The sequence below is a fragment of the Schistocerca nitens genome, chromosome 7 (genome assembly GCF_023898315.1).
Source record: "Schistocerca nitens isolate TAMUIC-IGC-003100 chromosome 7, iqSchNite1.1, whole genome shotgun sequence".
NCBI lineage: Eukaryota > Metazoa > Arthropoda > Insecta > Orthoptera > Acrididae > Schistocerca > Schistocerca nitens.
In genome coordinates, this window is record NC_064620.1 from 618770089 (window position 1) to 618795487 (window position 25399).

The following is a 25399-nucleotide window of genomic DNA, read 5'->3' on the forward strand; positions in this document are numbered from 1 at the left end:
CTCCAGCATGTCTCTTAGGTTTTCTCCAAATCGAAAAACAAAGCCACAATCTGGAATTTCTGCATAAGACCATTCATGGCATGGGTCAACAAAGTGACTACATGGTCAACTGCAGAGTGGAGCACTCAAAATCCACACTTTGCTGTGGTTAGTTCTGAGACTTGAGCTGCCATACCAGCTGGGCATCAACTGTACATTCCATCACCTTGCAAACACAGCTTGTGAGAGAAAGAGGACGGTAGCTAGAAGTAAGGTGTTTGTCCATACCTGGCTTAGATATAGGTACAACAGTGACTTCATGCCAGTGTCTGAGAAACTTGCCCTCTGCCCAGATGCTGTTGTATGTATGAAGCAGAGGGTGCTTGCCCACATGAGAGAGGTGCTGCAGCAGCAGCTGAACATGAACAGTGTCTGACCCTGGGGCGGAGCATGATCTAGCTCCCTCACAGGAAAGGCATCATTGTAGCACTCACGATTCTGAGAAGACAAGGGGAACATCCGACCCTCCTGCATTCATTTCCGATGGATAAACACAGGAGGATAGTGGGTAGAGCTGAAAATCTCCACGAAATGGTGGCCCAAGTTTATGGGGGTGGTAATAGGTTCCACAATGACATCATTTGCTACTGTCAGGTAGGAAATTGGGGAATGGATCTTGGTCCCAGAAAGCTGTCAGAGGTTGGTCCACACGGCAGAAGAGGGAGTGGAACTGTTAAAACAACTACTGAATGAAATCCGGCTAGCTTTTTGCTACCCTGAAGAACAACTACACTATGCACACAACTGTTTATAATTAATGAAGTTTACCGTTGTATAAGGACATTTAAAAACCTGTAGAGTACATCTCCATGCATCACAGAATGCCTAAGACTGCCAAGGGACAGGCACATGGCGTGGTAAAGAGGAAATGTGAGGAATGGAATGTTCTGCAGTGGTAAGAATAACATTTGTAAGATATTCATCTGGTCATCGCAACTGGGGAAATGTTTTTCATCAATTCACCAGGGAGGAGTAAAGCAGACTGTTGACCATAGTAAGCTACCATTTGGGTGTGTACTTGGGTGGGGTAGAAGTCAGCAAACATATAGCACATGGGAAATGGTTGCTTGAGTATGTGTCAGAGTGAATGGGCCACTTGAGACAATGAACAAGCTGGGTGGTGCAGAAGGACAGGTCCAAATTGGAACAGATATGTGTGGAGTCCAAAAGGAATGTGAGCCTCCTGTGTTAAGGCACAAACAAGTAAATTCATTAAGAAGGTCAGCCAAGAGGGCACCTCTCTGACAGGCTCTGGGAGAACCTGAAACGGAATGGTGTGCACTGAAGTCACCCATCAACAGCAAGTGTTGAGGCAACTGCCCAATAAGCTGGAAGAAATCTGCCCTGGTGACATTGGATAATGGAGGAATGTAAATGTCACTAAGGGAAAAGGGTAAGTGCCGACATCAGGAGAGAAGATCAAAATACACCGGGAAGAAATGTAGAAACTCAAAGTGGTCATGAGGATGCAATTTTGTTTCTTGAAAGCAGAGAACAAGTAGATGCTGTGATTCTAAAAGCAGCTGTAAATCCTTTGTTGGATTGAAGGTAGTCATGAGGAAAAATGAAGTGTTGTCACCCCAGTGGCTGCCGAGAGCCAGCCTGCAAAGACACGCTGTGACAGGGCACAGAAGCTGAAGGCTCCTGCTCCATGAGGTTCACAGAAGCATCGGCTTTCTTCTGCTGTCGGCCTGTGGAGTCCAACGCAGAAAAATGTTTGGTGGTGTACACCGGCGACACAGATGTCGGCTAGAAGGGGGTATCATGTGGTGACACCAGTGAAGAGGATCTTCAGGTCATGAAGGAGACCATTCACCTTTGTTTGACTTCCTTGAGTTTTCCGGTTAGTCAAGGAAGATTCAGATACTGGTTGGCTGGAGAGACATAGGAAGTCTTCAAGAGTATTCCTTATGCCCTTTCTGGCCGGCTTTTTTTGTTTTTTTGTTTTTTGTTATGGTTTTAGGACGCAAAACTGCAACAGTCATTAGCGCCCAGTCTGTGACTTAGGAAAAGGTAAAAAAACGAAACTGGAAACCAGCAGCAATGGGAACGAAACTCAAAAAACTGAAAACTAAAAACAGAAGGAAAGCTTAAAAAACCACTACAGAAGGGGGTTGGTTGTCCCCAAATAGAGCTTCAAATGACTGACGTCATGTCACTGGCACTAATAAACTCAAGAACGCGATCGGTTGAGCGCGTGTCATCTGCTAAAATAGAAAATATATCAGGTGACAGCTGTAGACTGGCGCGTAACGGAGTAAAATAGGGGCAGTCAAGTAAAAGGTGTCTTACCGTCCACAGCTGAGAGCAGTGAGGACAGAGTGGGGGAGGATCGCCGCTTAAAAGATGTCTATGGCTAAAAAGACAGTGCCCTATCCGAAGTCTAGTTAAAATTACCTCCTCCCGACGCCGCGTTCGGGACGAAGAGGTCCAAGCACAAGGAAGAGCTTTCACGTCCCGCAATTTATTATGGGGAAGTGTCGACCAATGCGTGTGCCATAAAAGAGCAACACGACGACATAAAACACACTGTAGATCGGCGAAGGGAATCATGCGAATAGCTGGCCAAAGGAGAGAGACTGCAGCCTTGGCCGCTATATCGGCCGCCTCGTTTCCACAGATACTAAAATGTCCTGGGACCCAGACGAACGCCACAGAGACGCCCCCCAAGTGGAGCAAGTGGAGGCAGTCCTGAATCCGGTGGACCAGTGGGTGGACAGGGTAGAGAGCTTGGAGACTGAGGAGAGAGCTGAAAGAATCTGAACAGAAAACATACTGTATCTGCTGATGGCGACTGATGTATTGGACAGCCTGGAGAACAGCGCAAAGCTCCGCAGTATAAACCAAACACTGGTCGGGAAGCCGAAATCGATTTGGGGTGTCGCCAACAATATAGGCACTCCCTACACGAAACGACGTTTTTGAGCCATCAGTGTAAATAAATTTGTGCACATAGAGCAGCAAATGCTCGACGATAAACAAGTGAAGGGGTACCATCCTTGGGAAACTGACTAAGGTCACGGAGCAGGCAGGTCCAGGCACGGAGCCAAGGTGGTGCTGTACCCCAAGTTCAAGAAAGTTTTAGGAAAGCCGACGGAAAGAGAATGGAGCAGTTGATGGAAGCGAATTCCCGGTGGTAGTAGGGAGGAAGGGTGGCCTGCATACCCTAAATCCAAGAAGCTGTCGAAAAAAATGTCATGGGCTGGATTAGCAGGCTTGGAAGACAGATGGCTAGCATAACGACTCAGAAGGACAGCCCGCCGATTGGACAGCGAGGGTTCAGCAGTCTCAGCATAAAGGCTTTCCACAGGGCTGGTGTAAACAGCTCCAGCCGCTAAAAGTAATCCACGGTGGTGGATAGAGACGCCGAAGAATAGACGGCCGAGCGGAGGAGTAAACTATGCTTCCATAGTCCAATTTCGAGCACACTAAGGCGCGATAGAGGCGGAAAAGGACCACTCGGTGCGCTCCCCAGGAGGTACCATTCTGGACACGGAGGGTGTTGAGGCATCGCAGACAGCGAGCCAAAAGATAGGAAACGTGGGAGGACCAACACAGTTTTCTGTCAAACATAAGACCCAAGAATTTAGCGACGTCGGAAAACGGAAGGCTATCAGGTCCTAGATGTAAGGAAGGTGGAAGACACACCGTACGACGCCAAAAATTAACACAAACGGTCTTACTCTGAGAAAAGCGGAAGCCTGTTTCGCTGCTCCAAGAGTGGAGGCAATTGGGATATCCTTGGAAACGTCGTTCAAGAAGGCTGGTCCGTTGAGAGCTGTAGTAGATCGCAAAATCGTCCACAAATAGGGAGCCCGAGACATCAGAAAGCAGAAAATCCATAATTGGATTTATGGCAATGGCAAACAGTACAACACTTAGCACAGAGTCCTGGGGTACCCAATTTTCTTGGGAGAAAGTACGGGAGAGAGTATTGTTCACCCGCACTCTTAATGTGCGCTCTGCCATAAATGCGCGAAGAAAAAGGGGCAGCCGACCTCGAAAGCTCCAAGAGAACAGTGTGCGGATGATGCCTGTCCTCCAACAGGTACCGTATGCTCTCTCCAGATCAAAAAATATTGCTACTGTTTGGCGTTTCTGGAGAAAATTGTTCATGATATAAGTGGAGAGAGCAACAAGATGGTCAACTGCAGAACGATGCTTTCGGAAACCGCATTGGGCAGGTGTTAAAAGACTGCGGGATTCCAGCCACCAAGCAAAACGGCAATTCAACATACGCTCCAAAACCTTACATACACTACTCGTGAGAGAAATGAGGCGGTAGCTAGAGGGGAGATGTTTGTCCTTTCCAGGTTTCGGAACAGGAACGACGATAGCTTCCCTCCATCGTCTGGGAAAAGTACTGTCGGTCCAAATTCGATTATAAAGGCGAAGGAGGTAACGCAGACTATGGTATGATAAATACATTAACATTTGGATGTGGATACCATCCGGTCCTGGGGCGGAGGAACGAGAAGACGAGTGCATGTTGGAGTTCCCGCATGGAGAAAACGGTATTATAGCTTGCGCTATTTTGAGAGGAGAATGCAAGAGGTTGCACTTCCGCTGCACGTTTCTTCGGCAGAAATGCTGGCGGGTAATTTGAAGAGCTCGAAATCTCAGCAAAGTGTTGACCCAATGAGTTATAAATTGCGACGGGGTCCACTAATGTCTCATGCGCGACAGTGAGGCCAGATAACCGTCAAATCCGACACCAGACTTCCGAGGAGGGATTGAAGGTGTTAAATGAGCTAGTAAAGAAGTCCCAGCTTGCCTTTTTGCTGTCGCGGATGACGCGACAGCATCGCTCACGGAACTGCTTATAGCGGATACAGTTGGCCAAAGTAGGATGGTGTCTGAAAACGTAAAGAGCACGTCGTCGCTCACGTATTGCGTCACGGCATGCCCCATTCCACCAAGGAACTGGGGGGCGCTGGGGCAAATCGGAGGTGCGAGGTATTGAACGTTCCGCAGCTGTAAGAGTAACGTCTGTAATATGAGTGACCTCATCGTCGACGCTAGGAAAGTGACGGTCATCGAATGTCGCTAGAGACGAAAAAAGTGTCCAATCGGCTTGGGCAAACTCCCAGTGTCGCGGGCGCATATATGGCAGTTGTGGCTGCAATCGAAGGACACATGGAAAGTGGTCACTCGAGTGTGTATCAGCAAGGGCGAACCATTCAAAGCGCCGAGCTAGCGGAACAGTACCGACCGAAAGGTCCAAATGAGAGAAATTTGTCGTGGAGGCAGACCAAAATGTAGGGTCCCCAGTGTTGAGGCAGACAAGATCCGCTTCGTTGAAGACGTCTATCAGTAGTGAGCCACGCGGACAAGGATGCGGAGATCCCCAAAGCGGGTGGTGGGCATTTAAGGCCCCAAGCTGACCAAGAAGATGGAGATCAGCTCGTGCCATTGGTGTGGACGATGGAATGTATACAGTACAAAGAGAGAAGGTGTTCCAGAAAGGGAAAGACGGCGACAGCTTGGAAGGAAGTGTTTAAGGGGACTGGTTGATGATGGCGAGTATCATGGGGAAGAAGCACGAGTCCTCCATGGGCTGGAGTGCCAGCTTTGTTTCCTGAAGACAGAAGATGACGCTGAGTAGGATCTTAAGAGGATCGACAATTCATCCCGATTGGCTCGAATGTCGCAGATATTCCAATGGATAATGGACATAGGGTGGACAGAAAATGGAAGAATGTGACCAAGGTTGCCCTTAACTCAACGACTGCTCGGAGCTTGCGACTGACAGCGTGGAACGGCATTCAGCCGAAGGCAGAAGATCCTGATCCGTAGGTTGTTCAGGAGCAGCTCCTGCCACCAGCGATCGGCCGACTGACCGGCCGCCAGTAGGGCGCCACGGCGACACAGAAGACGGCCGAGGGCGGCTACCGCCAGGTGGTGCTGTAGATGAGACACGCCGTGGCGGAGAAGGAGATGAACTGGGTTTCTTTGTAGCCTTCTTGGAAGTATGATGTTTAGAGGAAGGAGGAACCGATGGTGGTGAATTTGGGGTACGTAAAAAATCTTCACGAGTAGGCTCTTTTCTGGAAGTCCGGGTGTCTGACTTGCGGGCTCGAGATTTAGCAGAACCCGACGAAGGGTGAGCCATAGAGTGAGCAGGCGAAAGTGTGGAGGTTGAACGGGCGATCTTTGCACTGGCCGATCTGACGACTGTGGCATTAAAGGTGAGATCACAAGTCTGCGTGGCCGCCTCCTTTGTTGGCCGAGGAGAGGCAAGGACAGTGCTGTATTTTCCTGTCTGAAGCACAGTGGGCTTTCGACTGGCGAATAATTTTCGATCAGCAAAGGTCGACACCTATTCCTTCACTCTGATTTCCTGAATGAGCTTTTCGTCTTTAAAAATGGGGCAATCTCTAGAGGAAGCAGTGTGGTCACCCATACAGTTGATGCAACGAGGGGATGGAGATGGACAAGCACCCTCATGGGCATCCTTACCACACGTAACACATTTGGCCGGATTGGAACAGGACTGGCTGGTATGATTGAACCACTGACACCAATAGCAACGCGTAGGGTTTGGGATGCAAGGGTGAACGGAAATTCTCTCATTGCCCGCTTTTATGTTCGATGGGAGTTGAACTCTGTCAAATGTCAAGAAGACAGTACAGGTTGGAATGATGTTCGTGTCAACCCTTTTCACGCCACTGAACAGCTGTGTCGCCCTGGTCAGACAGTTTTGAATTTCCTCGTCGCACAGTCCGTCGAGGGAGCGTGTATAAATGACCCCACGTGCTGAATTTAAAGTGCGGTGCACTTCCACCCGGACAGGGAAGATGTGTAGCAGTGAAGTACACAGCAATTTTTGTGCCTGGGGGGCACCGACTGTTTCTAACAACAAGGTGCCATTTCGTAATCTGGAACAAGACTTTACAGGACCTGCAATTGCGTCGACACCTTTCTGAATAATGAAAGGGTTGACTATGGAGAAGTCGTGACCTTCGTCAGACCGAGAAACAACAAGGAACTGTGGCAACGATGGAAGAACTGACTGTGGCTGAGACTCAGTGAACTTACGTTTGTGAGCAGACATAGTGGAAGATGAGGAAACCATTGCGGAAGTACCCCCCATGATTACCGGCGTTTCAGATGGTGTGTTCCTCCCTTGTGGGGGTCCCTCTCTGAGGGCACTCCCGCCTTAGGTGATTGTTCACACCTCAGGTCACACCTCCCGAGAAACTGACAGGGACCAATCGGCATTTTCGGAAGGTATCAGCTCGGGTAATCACCCCTCCCTGGGCCTGGCCGTTACCACGGGTACGTACATGTCCTACCTGTCTACCCGGAGTGGGGAATTATGCTATACCCTATCACCGGCTATGCATGGAAATTCGTGAGTCGAACTTCAGACACGCACATGGAGGAAAAAAGGGAAAGGGAAAAACAAATAAAGGGAAAGGAAAGAAGAGAGGTCTAAATCGCCGCAGCGGAGACAAGGGTAAAGGCGAGAGGCGGAAGCAAGGAAGGAGAGGCGGAAGCAAGGAAGGAGAGGCGGAAGCAAGGAAGGAGAGGCGGAAGCAAGGAAGGAGAGGCGGAAGCAAGGAAGGAGAGGCGGAAGCAAGGAAGGAGAGGCGGAAGCAAGGAAGGAGAGGCGGAAGCAAGGAAGGAGAGGCGGAAGCAAGGAAGGAGAGGCGGAAGCAAGGAAGGAGAGGCGGAAGCAAGGAAGGAGAGGCGGAAGCAAGGAAGGAGAGGCGGAAGCAAGGAAGGAGAGGCGGAAGCAAGGAAGGAGAGGCGGAAGCAAGGAAGGAGAGGCGGAAGCAAGGAAGGAGAGGCGGAAGCAAGGAAGGAGAGGCGGAAGCAAGGAAGGAGAGGCGGAAGCAAGGAAGGAGAGGCGGAAGCAAGGAAGGAGAGGCGGAAGCAAGGAAGGAGAGGCGGAAGCAAGGAAGGAGAGGCGGAAGCAAGGAAGGAGAGGCGGAAGCAAGGAAGGAGAGGCGGAAGCAAGGAAGGAGAGGCGGAAGCAAGGAAGGAGAGGCGGAAGCAAGGAAGGAGAGGCGGAAGCAAGGAAGGAGGGGCGGAAGCAAGGAAGGAGAGACCGTCAGCGAGAGCGCATCGCTAGCTCCTGCTACTACTAAGGCGAGTACACCGTTTGCTTCTTACATATTTTACAAACAGCAGCGACTTATTTTCAGTTATCTGTGTAATTACTAGTTTATTTTTGTAATTTCTTGCGTGTTCGAGTGCTTACTAGGTAGAACCTTTTATTTCAATAACAGTGTTTTTGTACTTATTTGCTGCGCTTAGCTTTTAAATAGTTTTTCTGGGAAAACCTAGCGTAGTTTTCGCGTCTCGTATTTCAGTGAGTGTTTCTTGATTATCAGAGTAGCTCATCAGAAGATTATCTTGGGAATTTGTCACCGTATAGAGTAGGGTAAACATAGTCATGTGTAGGGACTGTGGTTGTTGTGAGCGGACGCAAGGAGAATTGGCCACTCTTCGGGGACAGGTGGAGGCTTTGTCTGTTAGGCTCATCGAGCTCGAGGCGCAGGCGTCGGCTCGTAGTGGCGTTGGGGCAACTGTGGTGAGACCTATGCCTACTTCGGTGGCCTTGGAATCACATGGAACCCCTGATGTCGCTGCGTCTTCCGGCAGTGAGCATCTTACCGGTCAGCCATCACTCCAGGGTGAATGGCGGACAGTGGTGGGCTCGCGCGTGCCTGGCCGAAAGGCGAAGGTGGGATCTGGCCGCGTGGCGGCTGCCTTACCCCTTTCCAACAGGTACGGGGTGCTTCCTAGTGGTGATGACATCGTTTCCGAGCCACCACAGGATGCCTCGCCTGTTGGGCCAGTGGCCGATTCTCCGGCAAGGTCCCGACAGTCACAGAGGGCGGGCCTATTAGTTATAGGGAGCTCCAACGTTAGGCGGGTTATGGAGCCCCTCAGGAAAATAGCGGGTAGGTCGGGGAAGAATGCCAGTGTGCACTCGGTGTGCTTGCCGGGGGGTCTCGTCCGTAATGTGGAGGAGGCCCTTCCGGCAGCTATTGAACGCACTGGGTGTGACCGGCTGCAGATAGTAGCACATGTCGGAACGAATGACGCCTGCCGCTTGGGTTCTGAGGCCATCCTTGGTTCCTTCCGGCGGCTGGCTGATTTGGTGAAGACAACCAGCATCGCACGCGGAGTGCAAGCTGAGCTTAATATCTGCAGCATAGTGCCCAGAGTCGATCGCGGTCCTCTGGTTTGGAGCCGTGTGGAGGGTCTAAACCAGAGGCTCAGACGACTCTGCGACTATAATGGTTGCAAATTCATCGACCTCCGTTATTGGGTGGAGAACTGTAGGGCCCCCCTAGACAGGTCAGGCGTGCACTACACACCGGAAGCAGCTACTAGGGTAGCAGAGTACGTGTGGCGTGCACACGGGGGTTTTTTAGGTTAGAGGGACCCCCCCTTGGGCGAAACGATAAAATACCTGACGGCTTACCAGAGAGAACATTATCATCGTTGATAAAGAACGTCCGTCCTCAGAGACCAAAAACAGGAAAAGTTAACGTAATATTGGTAAACTGCAGGAGTATCCAGGGCAAGGTTCCTGAATTAGTATCTCTTATTGAAGGAAATAGTGCGCATATAGTATTAGGAACGGAAAGTTGGTTAAAACCGGAAGTGAACAGTAACGAAATCCTAGACACAGAATGGAATATATACCGCAAGGATAGGATAAACGCCAATGGTGGAGGAGTATTTATAGCAGTAAAGAATTCAATAATATCCAGTGAAGTTATTAGCGAATGCGAATGTGAAATAATCTGGGTTAAGTTAAGTATCAAAGGTGGGTCAGATATGATAGTCGGATGCTTCTATAGGCCACCTGCATCAGCAACCGTAGTAGTTGAGCGCCTCAGAGAGAACCTGCAGAACGTCGTGAAGAAGTTTTGTGATCATACTATTGTAATAGGGGGAGACTTCAATCTACCAGGTATAGAATGGGATAGTCACACAATCAGAACTGGAGCCAGGGACAGAGACTCTTGTGACATTATCCTGACTGCCTTGTCCGAGAATTACTTCGAGCAGATAGTTAGAGAACCAACTCGTGAAGCTAACGTTTTAGACCTCATAGCAACAAATAGACCGGAACTTTTCGACTCCGTGAATGTAGAAGAGGGTATCAGTGATCATAAGTCAGTGGTTGCATCAATGACTACAAGTGTAATAAGAAATGCCAAGAAAGGAAGGAAAATCTATTTGCTTAACAAGAGTGATAGGGCACAAATCGCAGAATATCTGAGTGACCACCATCAAACGTTCATTTCTGAGGAAGAGGATGTGGAACAAAAATGGAAAAAATTCAGAAACATCGTCCAGTACGCCTTAAATAAGTTCGTACCGACTAAGGTCCAAAGCGAGGGGAAAGATCCACCGTGGTATAACAATCATGTACGAAAGGTGCTACGGAAACAAAGAAAGCTTCACCATAGGTTTAAGAGTAGTCGAATCATAGCTGATAAGGAAAAGCTGAACGAAGCGAAAAAGAGCGTAAAGAGAGCAATGAGAGAAGCATTCAACGAATTCGAACATAAAACATTGGCAAACAATCTAAACAAGAACCCTAAAAAGTTTTGGTCATATGTAAAATCGGTAAGCGGATCTAAATCCCCTATTCAGTCACTCGTTGACCACGATGGCACCGAAACAGAGGACGACCGAAGAAAGGCAGAAATACTGAATTCAGTGTTCCGAAACTGTTTCACTGCGGAAAATCGTAACACGGTCCCTGACTTCAGCCGTCGCACGGACGCCAAAATGGAAAATATTGAAATAAACGATATCGGAATTGAAAAACAACTGCTATCACTTAGTAGCGGAAAAGCATCCGGACCAGACGAGATACCCGTAAGATTCTACAGTGATTATGCTAAAGAACTTGCCCCCTTTCTATCAGCAATTTATCGTAGATCTCTGGAAGAACGTAAAGTACCTAGCGACTGGAAGAAAGCGCAGGTCGTTCCCATTTTCAAGAAGGGTCATAAATCAGATGCGAATAATTATAGGCCTATTTCGCTTACGTCAATCTGTTGTAGAATAATGGAACATGTTTTATGTTCTCGTATTATGACGTTCTTAGATAATACAAATCTCCTTCATCATAACCAACATGGATTCCGCAAACAGAGATCATGTGAAACTCAGCTCGCCCTATTTGTCCAAGAAATTCACAGTGCCGTAGACACTGGCGAGCAGATTGATGCCGTATTCCTGGACTTCAGGAAGGCATTTGATACGGTTCCGCACTTACGTTTAGTGAAAAAAATACGAGCTTACGGAATATCGGATCAGGTTTGTGATTGGATTCAGGATTTCCTAGAAGAAAGAACACAACATGTCATTGTTAACGGTTCAAAATCTGCAGATGTAGAGGTAATTTCGGGAGTACCGCAAGGAAGCGTGATAGGACCTTTATTGTTTACAATATACATAAATGACTTAGTTGACAACATCGGTAGCTCCGTGAGGCTATTTGCAGATGACACGGTTGTCTACAAGAAAGTAGCAACATCAGAAGACTCGTACGTACTCCAGGAAGACCTGCAGAGGATTAATGAATGGTGCGACAGCTGGCAGCTTTCCCTAAACGTAGATAAATGTAATATAATGCGCATACATAGGGGCAGAAATCCATTCCAGTACGATTATGCCATAGGTGGTAAATCATTGGAAGCGGTAACGACCGTAAAATACTTAGGAGTTACTATCCGGAGCGATCTGAAGTGAAATGATCACATAAAACAAATAGTGGGAAAAGCAGGCGCCAGGTTGAGATTCATAGGAAGAATTCTAAGAAAATGTGACTCATCGACGAAAGAAGTAGCTTACAAAACGCTTGTTCGTCCGATTCTTTAGTATTGCTCATCAGTATGGGACCCTTACCAGGTTGGATTAATAGAAGAGATAGACATGATCCAGCGAAAAGCAGCGCGATTCGTCATGGGGACATTTAGTCAGCGCGAGAGCGTTACGGAGATGCTGAACAAGCTCCAGTGGCGGACACTTCAAGAAAGGCGTTACGCAATACGGAGAGGTTTATTATCGAAATTACGAGAGAGCACATTCCGGGAAGAGATGGGCAACATATTACTACCGCCCACATATATCTCGCGTAATGATCACAACGAAAAGATCCGAGAAATTAGAGCAAATACGGAGACTTACAAGCAGTCGTTCTTCCCACGCACAATTCGTGAATGGAACAGGGAAGGGGGGATCAGATAGTGGTACAATAAGTACCCTCCGCCACACACCGTAAGGTGGCTCGCGGAGTATAGATGTAGATGTAGATGTAGATGAAGCAAGGAAGGAGAGACGGAAGCAAGGAAGGAGAGACGGAAGCAAGGAAGGAGAGACGGAAGCAAGGAAGGAGAGACGGCAGCAAGGAAGGAGAGACGGCAGCAAGGAAGGAGAGACGGCAGCAAGGAAGGAGAGACGGCAGCAAGGAAGGAGAGACGGCAGCAAGGAAGGAGAGACGGCAGCAAGGAAGGAGAGACGGCAGCAAGGAAGGAGAGACGGCAGCAAGGAAGGAGAGACGGCAGCAAGGAAGGAGAGACGGCAGCAAGGAAGGAGAGACGGCAGCAAGGAAGGAGAGACGGCAGCAAGGAAGGAGAGACGGCAGCAAGGAAGGAGAGACGGCAGCAAGGAAGGAGAGACGGCAGCAAGGAAGGAGAGACGGCAGCAAGGAAGGAGAGACGGCAGCAAGGAAGGAGAGACGGCAGCAAGGAAGGAGAGACGGCAGCAAGGAAGGAGAGACGGCAGCAAGGAAGGAGAGACGGCAGCAAGGAAGGAGAGACGGCAGCAAGGAAGGAGAGACGGCAGCAAGGAAGGAGAGACGGCAGCAAGGAAGGAGAGACGGCAGCAAGGAAGGAGAGACGGCAGCAAGGAAGGAGAGACGGCAGCAAGGAAGGAGAGACGGAAGCAAGGAAGGAGAGACGGAAGCAAGGAAGGAGAGACGGAAGCAAGGAAGGAGAGACGGAAGCAAGGAAGGAGAGACGGAAGCAAGGAAGGAAAGACGGAAGCAAGGAAGAAAAGACGGAAGCAAGGAAGAAAAGACGGAAGCAAGGAAGAAAAGACGGAAGCAAGGAAGAAAAGACGGAAGCAAGGAAGAAAAGACGGAAGCAAGGAAGAAAAGACGGAAGCAAGGAAGAAAAGACGGAAGCAAGGAAGAAAAGACGGAAGCAAGGAAGAAAAGACGGAAGCAAGGAAGAAAAGACGGAAGCAAGGAAGAAAAGACGGAAGCAAGGAAGAAAAGACGGAAGCAAGGAAGAAAAGACGGAAGCAAGGAAGAAAAGACGGAAGCAAGGAAGAAAAGACGGAAGCAAGGAAGAAAAGACGGAAGCAAGGAAGAAAAGACGGAAGCAAGGAAGAAAAGACGGAAGCAAGGAAGAAAAGACGGAAGCAAGGAAGAAAAGACGGAAGCAAGGAAGAAAAGACGGAAGCAAGGAAGAAAAGACGGAAGCAAGGAAGAAAAGACGGAAGCAAGGAAGAAAAGACGGAAGCAAGGAAGAAAAGACGGAAGCAAGGAAGAAAAGACGGAAGCAAGGAAGAAAAGACGGAAGCAAGGAAGAAAAGACGGAAGCAAGGAAGAAAAGACGGAAGCAAGGAAGAAAAGACGGAAGCAAGGAAGAAAAGACGGAAGCAAGGAAGAAAAGACGGAAGCAAGGAAGAAAAGACGGAAGCAAGGAAGAAAAGACGGAAGCAAGGAAGAAAAGACGGAAGCAAGGAAGAAAAGACGGAAGCAAGGAAGGAAAGACGGAAGCAAGGAAGGAAAGACGGAAGCAAGGAAGGAAAGACGGAAGCAAGGAAGGAAAGACGGAAGCAAGGAAGGAAAGACGGAAGCAAGGAAGGAAAGACGGAAGCAAGGAAGGAAAGACGGAAGCAAGGAAGGAAAGACGGAAGCAAGGAAGGAAAGACGGAAGCAAGGAAGGAAAGACGGAAGCAAGGAAGAAAAGACGGAAGCAAGGAAGAAAAGACGGAAGCAAGGAAGAAAAGACGGAAGCAAGGAAGAAAAGACGGAAGCAAGGAAGAAAAGACGGAAGCAAGGAAGAAAAGACGGAAGCAAGGAAGAAAAGACGGAAGCAAGGAAGAAAAGACGGAAGCAAGGAAGAAAAGACGGAAGCAAGGAAGAAAAGACGGAAGCAAGGAAGAAAAGACGGAAGCAAGGAAGAAAAGACGGAAGCAAGGAAGAAAAGACGGAAGCAAGGAAGAAAAGACGGAAGCAAGGAAGAAAAGACGGAAGCAAGGAAGAAAAGACGGAAGCAAGGAAGAAAAGACGGAAGCAAGGAAGAAAAGACGGAAGCAAGGAAGAAAAGACGGAAGCAAGGAAGAAAAGACGGAAGCAAGGAAGAAAAGACGGAAGCAAGGAAGAAAAGACGGAAGCAAGGAAGAAAAGACGGAAGCAAGGAAGAAAAGACGGAAGCAAGGAAGAAAAGACGGAAGCAAGGAAGAAAAGACGGAAGCAAGGAAGAAAAGACGGAAGCAAGGAAGAAAAGACGGAAGCAAGGAAGAAAAGACGGAAGCAAGGAAGAAAAGACGGAAGCAAGGAAGAAAAGACGGAAGCAAGGAAGAAAAGACGGAAGCAAGGAAGAAAAGACGGAAGCAAGGAAGAAAAGACGGAAGCAAGGAAGAAAAGACGGAAGCAAGGAAGAAAAGACGGAAGCAAGGAAGAAAAGACGGAAGCAAGGAAGAAAAGACGGAAGCAAGGAAGAAAAGACGGAAGCAAGGAAGAAAAGACGGAAGCAAGGAAGAAAAGACGGAAGCAAGGAAGAAAAGACGGAAGCAAGGAAGAAAAGACGGAAGCAAGGAAGAAAAGACGGAAGCAAGGAAGAAAAGACGGAAGCAAGGAAGAAAAGACGGAAGCAAGGAAGAAAAGACGGAAGCAAGGAAGAAAAGACGGAAGCAAGGAAGAAAAGACGGAAGCAAGGAAGAAAAGACGGAAGCAAGGAAGAAAAGACGGAAGCAAGGAAGAAAAGACGGAAGCAAGGAAGAAAAGACGGAAGCAAGGAAGAAAAGACGGAAGCAAGGAAGAAAAGACGGAAGCAAGGAAGAAAAGACGGAAGCAAGGAAGAAAAGACGGAAGCAAGGGAGAAAAGACGGAAGCAAGGGAGAAAAGACGGAAGCAAGGGAGAAAAGACGGAAGCAAGGGAGAAAAGACGGAAGCAAGGGAGAAAAGACGGAAGCAAGGAAGAAAAGACGGAAGCAAGGAAGAAAAGACGGAAGCAAGGAAGAAAAGACGGAAGCAAGGAAGAAAAGACGGAAGCAAGGAAGAAAAGACGGAAGCAAGGAAGAAAAGACGGAAGCAAGGAAGGAAGGACGGAAGCAAGGAAGGAAGGACGGAAGTACGGAAGGACGGAAGCAAGGAAGGAAGGACGGAAGAAAGGACGGAAGCAAGGAAGGAAGGAAGGAAGGAAGGAAGGAAGGACGGAAGCAAGGAAGGAAGGAAGGAAGGAAGGAAGGAAGGAAGGAAGGAAGGAAGGAAGGAAGGACGGAAGCAAGGAAGGAAGGAAGGAAGGAAGGACGGAAGCAAGGAAGGAAGGACGGAAGCAAGGAAGGACGATGCAAGGAAGAACGAAGACTTGCAAGCAGAGAGAGCAAACAATGTGTTACATTTTCGAGCATCCAGCTCCGGACGTAGGCACAAAACATACTCCCAGAGTGGGACAAAGGGAAGGAAAGAGGTGGTGGAGAGGGGGGGGGGGGCAAAGATGGGGATGGGGAAGGATGCAGAAAAGGAAGGTATGCAGCCCCGAAAGGAAGGAGGGCCACATTAGCTCGGGGTCCCGTGCTGACTACGCACGTATCCACAAAAGAGGGGGGGGGGGGGGGCTGCTTGTTGTGTAGCTGCTGACTTCACCCCATGGAGCGGAAGTTTGGTGGCATGTTGCACAGCTGGAGGAGCAGATGGGGGATGCTACCAAGGTGCAGGGCAATTTCACAACCATGGTGTTAAATTTAAGGTCACATGCCTGTAAGGCCACATCCTCCATGGAACGAGATTTAGCATCAGAGGTACTGTAAGTGCCAGATGGTAGAACACAGGGTTTCCCACTAGCCAACAACTTGTGAGCGACTGGGTGAGGCACTTTTCCTTCCCCCCATCTCCAGGAGAGCCCGCTCATTGAGATACTTTGAACAGTCATGGAAGGAGGAGCATGGCTGCCATTGCAGTTGATGCAACGGGCAGAAGGAGGTGGGAAATCACCCTCATGAGAATCTGTACCACATATTACACGTTTGGATGGGTGTTGGCAGGACTATAATGTGATTGTTACAATTACACTCATACTATTGCATTGGATTTGAAATATATGGCCTGACTGTGATAACTTCATAACCTGCTTTGATCTTTAATGGAAGGATCACTCCACCAAAAGAGAGAGAGAGTGAGTGTGGACACTTACGAGGCGTCTACTTTTTCGTCACCTGTTGTACTGTAATGAGAGCCTGATCAGAGAGATATGTTTGTATGTCTGCCTTTGTCTGATCATCTAGCAGCCTAGTATAAATAACACAGCAGGAGGAATTCAGTGTTCAATGGGCCTCAACATTAACAGGATAGCCATGCAGGAGTGAAAAGCTGCAAGCAGTTGGTGCTCGAGAATCAAAAGTAGCCTCAAAAGCTAAGTGCCACTCTGTAAAAAATAGCAGGATTTCACAGGGATGGCAATTGCATCAACACCTTTCTGATTAATTGGATTTACCGTTGCAAAGGACTGACCATCTTTAGTACATGATACCAGTAGGAATGATGGTGGAGTTTGAATAGGTTGCTTCATTCTGTTTACTTTTTGTAGACATTGATTGTGAAAACAATTGTTTCATTGGAAGAAACTCACCCACGATTGCCACCATCTCCAATGGTGTGCTCCTTCAATCTGGGTGCTCCCTCACCAAGGATGCACCAGAGTGATTGTTCACACCTCAAGTCACACCTTGCAAACACCTGAGGGGGGGGGGGTCCAATTGCCAATTTGGGAAGGTAGCAGCTTAGGGATATCACCATTCCCTGGGCCTCGCGTGTATCAGGGGTTATGTGCGATCCCTACCTGTCGACCCATGGCTGGGATTTACATGTTACCCAATCACCTGTTGTGTGTCAGATGCACAGTAGGCCTTCAGGAGTACACAGCGAGGAAGAAGGAAAAGAGGAACCCCAAATGCTGAAGTGGAGGAATGACAAGAGAAAGGAAACAAAGAAAGGAAAAGGGAATGAAAACTGGGAACAAAAAACCGTGGTGAGACTGTTCTTATGTCAGCAACAGACAGTGCTGAACATTCCCAGTAACACACCTGACATGTCCCCAAGGGAGGGGAAAAAGAATAGCAAGGGGAAAGTATGCAGCATGGAAGGGAAAAGATCCTGCAAAGGCTGGGGTCACATGGTAGCCAAACAAAAACCGTCAAAGTGTGGCAAATTGAAAACTGACCACGGAGTCCAAGTGGACCCAGATAGCAAATTCTTCCAGTGTAGTACGAAGTGAGATCTGTGTACTAACAATGTCCATATAGACCAACATGCAAACACCACCGGAAGCCATTGAAGGGACAATCTCATTCCAAAAAAGCATAGCATCTATGAATGGTTGGTGAGTGAGCATGAGTAAACAGATTCCTGGAGAACAGCACAAGCTGTCAAAAGGCAATAGGGGATTGCAACTCTGGGAGGTGGTGATAGTTTCCATTACAGTTCCACTGAATAAGCACAGAGTGGGTATCTAAATGGATGGTGAACAGACGAGCCAATCACATCACCAGATCACCACCCATCACTGATGAGTACAGGTGTCATCCATCAATAATTGGACAGACTCAGGTTGTGAGGGGAAGATGGCACATCTAGAAGTACCATGGGGACATAGTCCTGAGACAGATGTTTCTTTTTCATCATCTTCATCAGCCGAAAGCATGTGACCTTGGGGAACACAGACTGTGTCCCATGGCCAAGTTGTGATACCAGGCCTCCGACCAGGAAGACCCCAGGGAGAGGTCCCAGAAGGGAACCCAATCACAAGTGGTTTGCCGAAAACTTAACACTTCTCTGCCCAGTAAGGGAGAGTGGCTCGTGGAGGGGAGGGCGTGGGAACTGCAGGGAAGGGAAGACGAAAGTGGGGGGGGAGAGGACTAGGGTATGGAGAAAGGGGAAAGGATGTAACAGAGACAAAGGCAGAAGCCATCGACACAGGTGAAGTCTGTCATATTTTTTGACGAACCTCAGTGTAAGATAAACTATCAAGGGACTTTTCTCTCTTTTTCCTTCTTATAAAACAGGCAATCTGGTGAACATCAAGTGTGTTGGTTGGAACAATAAACACATATGGCTGGCAGAACGTAAGGGCTCCACTCATGGGGTGGGTGTCCATGTTCATCTAATAGAGAGGGAAGATGTGCCTGAAACACAAGCTGCATAAACACCACATGTGTGGCAAAACATATGGCTTCATGACTCACCAATAACACAAAAGCCTTGCCCTTCTCCAGGAGCATATCTCCCTCAAATGCCAGCATAACTGCATCAGTACCACTGCAATTCGCATTACGACCTGAACCATATTCAAAGACTGGTGGGGAGTAACGGACAGAGGGATGTTCTGATGTTGCCAAGATACGCAGAAGCACAAAAGGCACTGAGTGGCAGAAATAGTTTTTATGAACAGTGAAGTCAACCACATCTTACCAAGAGAACCCACATTGCCAAATTTTGTGACATTTTACACAAACAATAATGGTGGTGTGGTGGTGGTGGCGGTGGTGAATGTGTGTATATGAGCATGCAACAGCTCAGCATCAGCAGTCAGGTCACTGTGTTGCCAAGGGGCTTAGCCAGATGGGTACATATCAGCCCCATCACACTGATTGGCCACATGTGCTGGTGGTGGAGTGGAGGGAGAGGCGGCGAAAGGGAGAGGCGGCGAAAGGGAGAGGCGGCGAAAGGGAGAGGCGGCGAAAGGGAGAGGCGGCGAAAGGGAGAGGCGGCGAAAGGGAGAGGCGGCGAAAGGGAGAGGCGGCGAAAGGGAGAGGCGGCGAAAGGGAGAGGCGGCGAAAGGGAGAGGCGGCGAAAGGGAGAGGCGGCGAAAGGGAGAGGCGGCGAAAGGGAGAGGCGGCGAAAGGGAGAGGCGGCGAAAGGGAGAGGCGGCGAAAGGGAGAGGCGGCGAAAGGGAGAGGCGGCGAAAGGGAGAGGCGGCGAAAGGGAGAGGCGGCGAAAGGGAGAGGCGGCGAAAGGGAGAGGCGGCGAAAGGGAGAGGCGGCGAAAGGGAGAGGCGGCGAAAGGGAGAGGCGGCGAAAGGGAGAGGCGGCGAAAGGGAGAGGCGGCGAAAGGGAGAGGCGGCGAAAGGGAGAGGCGGCGAAAGGGAGAGGCGGCGAAAGGGAGAGGCGGCGAAAGGGAGAGGCGGCGAAAGGGAGAGACTTCATTGAACGCCCATGTGTTCTGCTCATGGTTCAATGTAATTCAAGACCAATGGAGGAGGAGTGACATTATATGCTACAATTTATATTTCTGAACAATATGATGCAATCTTCTTGGAACTGTGAAGAAACCACAAAATTACATTTCTGGACAAATTAAAGAGGCATATAAAAAACTTATTAAAAACTTGAATTCAATGTATAGATGTTCCACAAAAGCAAGGAAAGATGCAGATTGTGATGAAAGCTTCAGTTTGCCAAATTCTCTTAAATTTTTCACACTGGGGCAAGTGTAACTCATTTTCAAAGAAAAATTACATTTTTTGAATAGTTTTATAGTGCAACATCAATACCACATATTTAAGTTTTTAATTAGTGTATTTTGTTCACAGTACTGACTTAATATCCCACAGAAACACTTACATCATCTGATGAAGCTATAACCTTCAGCTCCATGCCTTTTCTGTGTTCCATGATGGGACTGTAACAAATGAACACACATTGCGCACTGGAATAATGTAATTTACTACTACTGTCACAAATATAATTAAACATAAAATTAAGATAATATCCCTGGTACTGATGTGACATAGGATTTAATTTCCAATGCAGTTGAAAATTTTTCATACTGAGAGAAATTTAATGAATTCCAATAAACTAAATTTACAAATGAAGGTGAAAACAATTTGTTACGAAAACACATTTTCATGATGATATAAAAAATGGTCATTGATGTCTGTGTTTGCAGAGTTTCATAGGTAAATTGCCCTCTGAAACTGATTTTCATTGTGTATAGATGACCAGTAAATTGTCAAGTATACTTTATGAACTAAACCCTAGGTGCCCAGTGTTCAAAATGTTATTATCAACTTCCTTTCACTGCATGTCTGAACACAGGAGGAAAATTCACTTCAAAACAGAAAGACCATAAGGTGTGATACCTTCCATGACAAAGAAAGGTGGGACACCTGCTACAATTATTGCACAATCTACTGATGCTACACAGGATCTGGTTGCTTGAGCCAACACCATAGTTACAGAAATATTACGTACTTACTATATGCACTAATGATTCTGAAAATTCCATCCCCAAAAATACTCACATGAGTGAAATGCACTTTGACTGTATATGGGACAGTAGTGTGTGTTTTAGATTTGAAGGGATATGCATCTCCAGAGAACAGGGGTTATCAGTACACAATTTAAATGTGCAACAGTACAGCAGTGTGTTTTCAGCTGAGATAATCTGACCTCAAAGTCAAATTGCATATGCAGTGTCAGATTACCCACTTGGCCAATTTATATTCAAGGTCACCCCCAGTCCCCTTCTCCCACATAGCCACTGGGAATTCATAAAGGTCAGATAAATTGATTTCAAAGTGAGTTGAAAGTCTTGTTAGATAAGGCTAACAGGGAATTCAATTATGTAATTGTAATTAGTGATCTAAACATTAACACACTGAAATACAATTGTTATACAAGGTGTTCTTAAGATCTGATTAAAACCTATGGACAATTTAACAGTAGGCAGCCCCATGAGGTGCTGTGAAAATACAGAAGCATTTCTAGATCATGTAATCATTAATACACAACAGAGCAGGCAGACAGTACAGTTCATATACATAACCATTGTAGACCATTATAGGGTATTAGTTAAATCAGCAAACAGCATAGAAAGGCCAGAAAAAATGTTTAAAGACCTTAGACAAACTAAACATACAAACATATGTAGGCTAGAAAGGCTATTGGAAATCCAAGATTTTAGTGAACTATACTTAACAGAAAACCTAGATGAAGGATGGGAATCCCTCTGAAATACATTAGGCCATTACATAGATTTTTCATGACCATTAATACATAGGGAAATAAATGAGAAGTATAATGAAAGTAGAGGTAAAAAGGAAGAGGTGGAAATTGTGTACAAAATTGTTGGCTAAGACCAACCCAAATGAATAGGGATGCATGTAGCGAAAAGAAGAAATCATACACCCAACTGATGAAAGAAACTATTGACATATTATTCAAACAAGACAGCAACCTCAACAAAGATCACTAAAATCATAGGGTCTCTCATAAATGAGGAGAGGGAAGGTGAATGTGTGGAAATGATGACTTAACACTGGAGGTAAATCTGAGGGAATTCAGGGATGCACAAAATGTCATCAGTACTTCAAACAAACTTACTGAAGTTGGGAACCCATTAGTAAATCAAAATTATACTTCCAAATTAAAAACCAACATTCCATATGCTTATTCCTGGCCCCAACTAATAAATCAGAAATCTCAAGAAGAGCATATAGTCTAAAAACATAAAACACTGTGGGATTAGATGGTATATCCACTAAACTAATTAAATGCTGTTTACAGTGGGTAGTAAAGTCATTAGCCAGTCTGATAAACTTATCTTTAAAAAAAAGGTATATTTCAAATGTCTCAAAAGGAGTAAATTAATCCCTATACATTAATAAGGTTACAAAAAAGATCCAGGAAATTACAGTCCTGTAACTATTACATCTCTCCTTTCTAAAATAATAGAAACCATAATAAATGACAATATTACATTTTATACAAACATGCAATATTCTCAACAATGAACAACATGGGTTCAGAAAGAGCAAATCCTTCAAAACAGCATTTGCTGAATTCATAACACTTAACTACAGCACTTTGTGAACGGAACTTCTGCAATATGTTGCTGGACCTATCTGAAGCATTTGACAGTGTACACCATAATAATGTATTAGAAAATCTCCATTGTTATGGTGTAAGAGGGAAAGCAGTATACAACATTCAACTGTTATTGGAAACTGGTGTGCTGAAATAAAGTGAAAAGTGAAAGTAATACTGTAAGTGTGTTTTCAGATTTTGAAATTGTGAAGCACATGATTCCTCCAGGATCTGTCCTTTGTCCACTGTTCATTCTGTATGTCAATGATATGACCAAAACTGTATCTGATAGTGTAGTCATGTTGACTCTATATTTGTTATTACCAGTTCTACAACAAATGACCTGCAAGAGAAGGCTTTGCTAAATATAAAAATTGTAAACAATTATTTCAAGGAAAACAGTTTTTATAAAGGGAAACAAAGCAACATATATCTGCAGATACATCAGATAAAAAACCACAGTGTTGACAATATTACTGTCAGGCTTGGAAACACACAACTAAAGGAGAGACAGACAGCTATAAATTTCTAGGTTTAAGAATTGATAGGTATATGACATGGGAGAATCATAAGTAACATTTGTAGCAAAACAGGTTCAAGCATATTTCTGAAGAGAAAAATGTCAAAATCAGAAAATAGACACACACTACAAACAATGTACTACAAACTAGCCCATTTGCATATCTCATATTGCATTCTGCCTTGGGGGGGAATGCTGCAAATGTGCACACAGATTATTAAGTTTACAAAAGAACTGTACAACACACTGCAAAAGTATCCCCTAAAGAATCCTGCAGAAATAAATTCAGGTAGCTAAAGTTTTAACAGTAGCATCAGTGTTTGTATATATGTATGTACATGAAACAATTATCTACCTAAAAACTGTGCTGCATTGCTGAACAGAGGTTACCATGAACATAATACAAGAAGAAAAAATGACTATCATGCAGAACAAAGTAGGCCAAAATTAACAGAGAACATGTAAATTCTGGACACATATTGTAAATCAGTTTACCATAGTGTATCAAGATGGTACAAAATATGCCTTTTTTTAAAAGAAAATTAAAAAGCCATCTGGTAAATATTTGCCTTTACAGTGTTAAAGAATATCTTGAAATAAAAAATTAAATAGTATCCACTGCAAAGAGAAACTGTAACAGATTTGAAACTACATATAAAATCACTTCAATTATGAATGATGTACCTAATAATATTTCATGTCAAAATGCTAATTCAACTGTCCTTTTCTCTATTTTTCTTGAGAGTTCCGAGTGAAGATCACATAATTACATTTTGTAAGTAGCTTATATGAAGTCAGATTATGAATGTGATTATACACTGATATATATCACAGTATTTTTGCTATGTATATGTAAGCTTTATGTAAACATGGTGTTTAACATTATAAGAAATGGTCCACAGACATATACAGAAAGAAGAAGTCATCCACGGGAACTCCCACACACGCTAGGCAATTGTGGAAGCTATATTCAACTCCTGACATAGCTCAAAGGTCACATGATACACCCTAAAATTGCAAAGTAACCCCTCCACATGCTTCAGTCGACTGAAGCACAATAAAATGGCAGGAATCCTGTCTAACAAATAAGATCAGAACTCACCCTCCTCCATTACTATAATCCTCAACTGTGTTAAGCTTCTCCCTTTGAGGTCTGAGTATTTATGGGGAGATCTTCAGGCCTGCTATAACCAATAATTATCTAGTGGAAGGGATTGGAACAGATTATTATATAACAAATTCAGTAACAGATTATGAACAACTGTTTTCACAATACATGCTTATCTTTGTTGCTTATTAACATTTTTCATTTTTATTTACAATGATGTAGACAATATATTTTTATTTACTATCTTTTGTTATAGTTTATTAATAATATTTCTCTACAAAACTGTCACATGCAGTGGTTTCCTTACAAAGCTAATTTTTCTTACAAATAATACTTAAGTTTTCTTGTTTTATTTGCACATATGTATGCACACTATATTTATTGACCAAGTACTTTTCTGGATGCCTTATTACTCTCCAGTACATGAAAGCTAGGGAAACTACTTTAATACTACATTTTCCATTTTGTTTCTTTGTACAATACCATATTAATTTTCTTTCTGATCATTATATACTCAGTACTTACATTTTAACAGTATATTTCTGATGTATTTTTCTCATGTGTACAGGGTGGGCAGAAACAGTCCATCAGATCAGTGGCAGATACAGAAAAACCTCAAGGAGGGGATGCTAAAGATATCTTTCACTACCTTTACTTTTACCATAACAAAAATGATCAAGTCACATGCAAATTTTTACTTCAACTGATTATACACACACCAAAAAACGTTTTGCATCTCCTCGATTCTGAGAGTTCAGGAACCTGCACAGAAAACTGGTAGAGAGAGCAATGATGATGATGAGTCCCATACTCCTTTACAGAGCGTAGGGGAGCGACGTGGAAGATCTGCGCCGCCTTGCTAGGCAAAGTCCTAGTGGAGGTGGTTTGCCATTACCTTCCTCCAACCATAATGGGGATGAATGATGACGAAGACGACACAACAACACCCAGTCATCTCGAGGCAGGAAAATCCCTGACCCCACCAGGAATCGAACCCGGGACCTCGTGCTCGGGAAGCACGAACGCTACCGCGAGTCATCAAGTTTTTTGTGGTGCACCACTTTAATTGTATAGACATTAAGATGTGTGTTTTTGTGTTATTGGTTTTAGGGCGCAAAACTGCTATGGTCATTAGCGCCCGGTCCGCCGACTGAGGAAAGAATAAAAACTGAAAATGGAAAACAGCAAAAATGGGAACAAAACTCAAAAAATTGGACACGAAAAGCAGAAACAAGGCTTAAAAGTCCACTACAGAGAGGGGTTGATGGTCCCCGATAAAACTTCAAATGACTGACGTCATTTCACTGTCACTAATAAACTGGAGAACGCGGTCGGCTGAGCGCGTGTCATCTGCTAAAATCGACGATATATCAGGCGATAGCTGTAGACGGGAGCGTAACGGATTAAAATAGGGGCATTCAATTAAAAGGTGTCTTACCGTCCACAGCTGAGAGCAGTGGGGACAGAGTGGGGGAGGATCGCCGCTTAAAAGATGCCGATGGCTAAAACGACAGTGCCCTATCCGGAGTCTAGCTAAAATTACCTCCTCCCGACGACGCGTTCGGGAGGAAGAGGTCCAAGCGCAAGGAAGGGCTTTCACTTCCCGCAATTTATTACGGGGAAGTGTTGACCAATGCGCATGCCATAAATGAGCAACT

The 25399-nt window shown here is 45.9% G+C and overlaps 1 protein-coding gene across 1 annotated transcript in view; it reads left to right on the top strand.

The window, feature by feature from the left end:
- Nucleotides 1-12338: 12338 nt before the first annotated feature.
- Nucleotides 12339-25399, top strand: part of LOC126195791 (trichohyalin-like) — an 83836-nt gene continuing 70775 nt past the window's right edge. The window contains exon 1 of the mRNA XM_049934426.1: nucleotides 12339-15383. Within this exon, the coding sequence (XP_049790383.1) occupies nucleotides 12339-15383 (3045 nt within the window). The remainder of the gene's footprint in view (nucleotides 15384-25399) is intronic.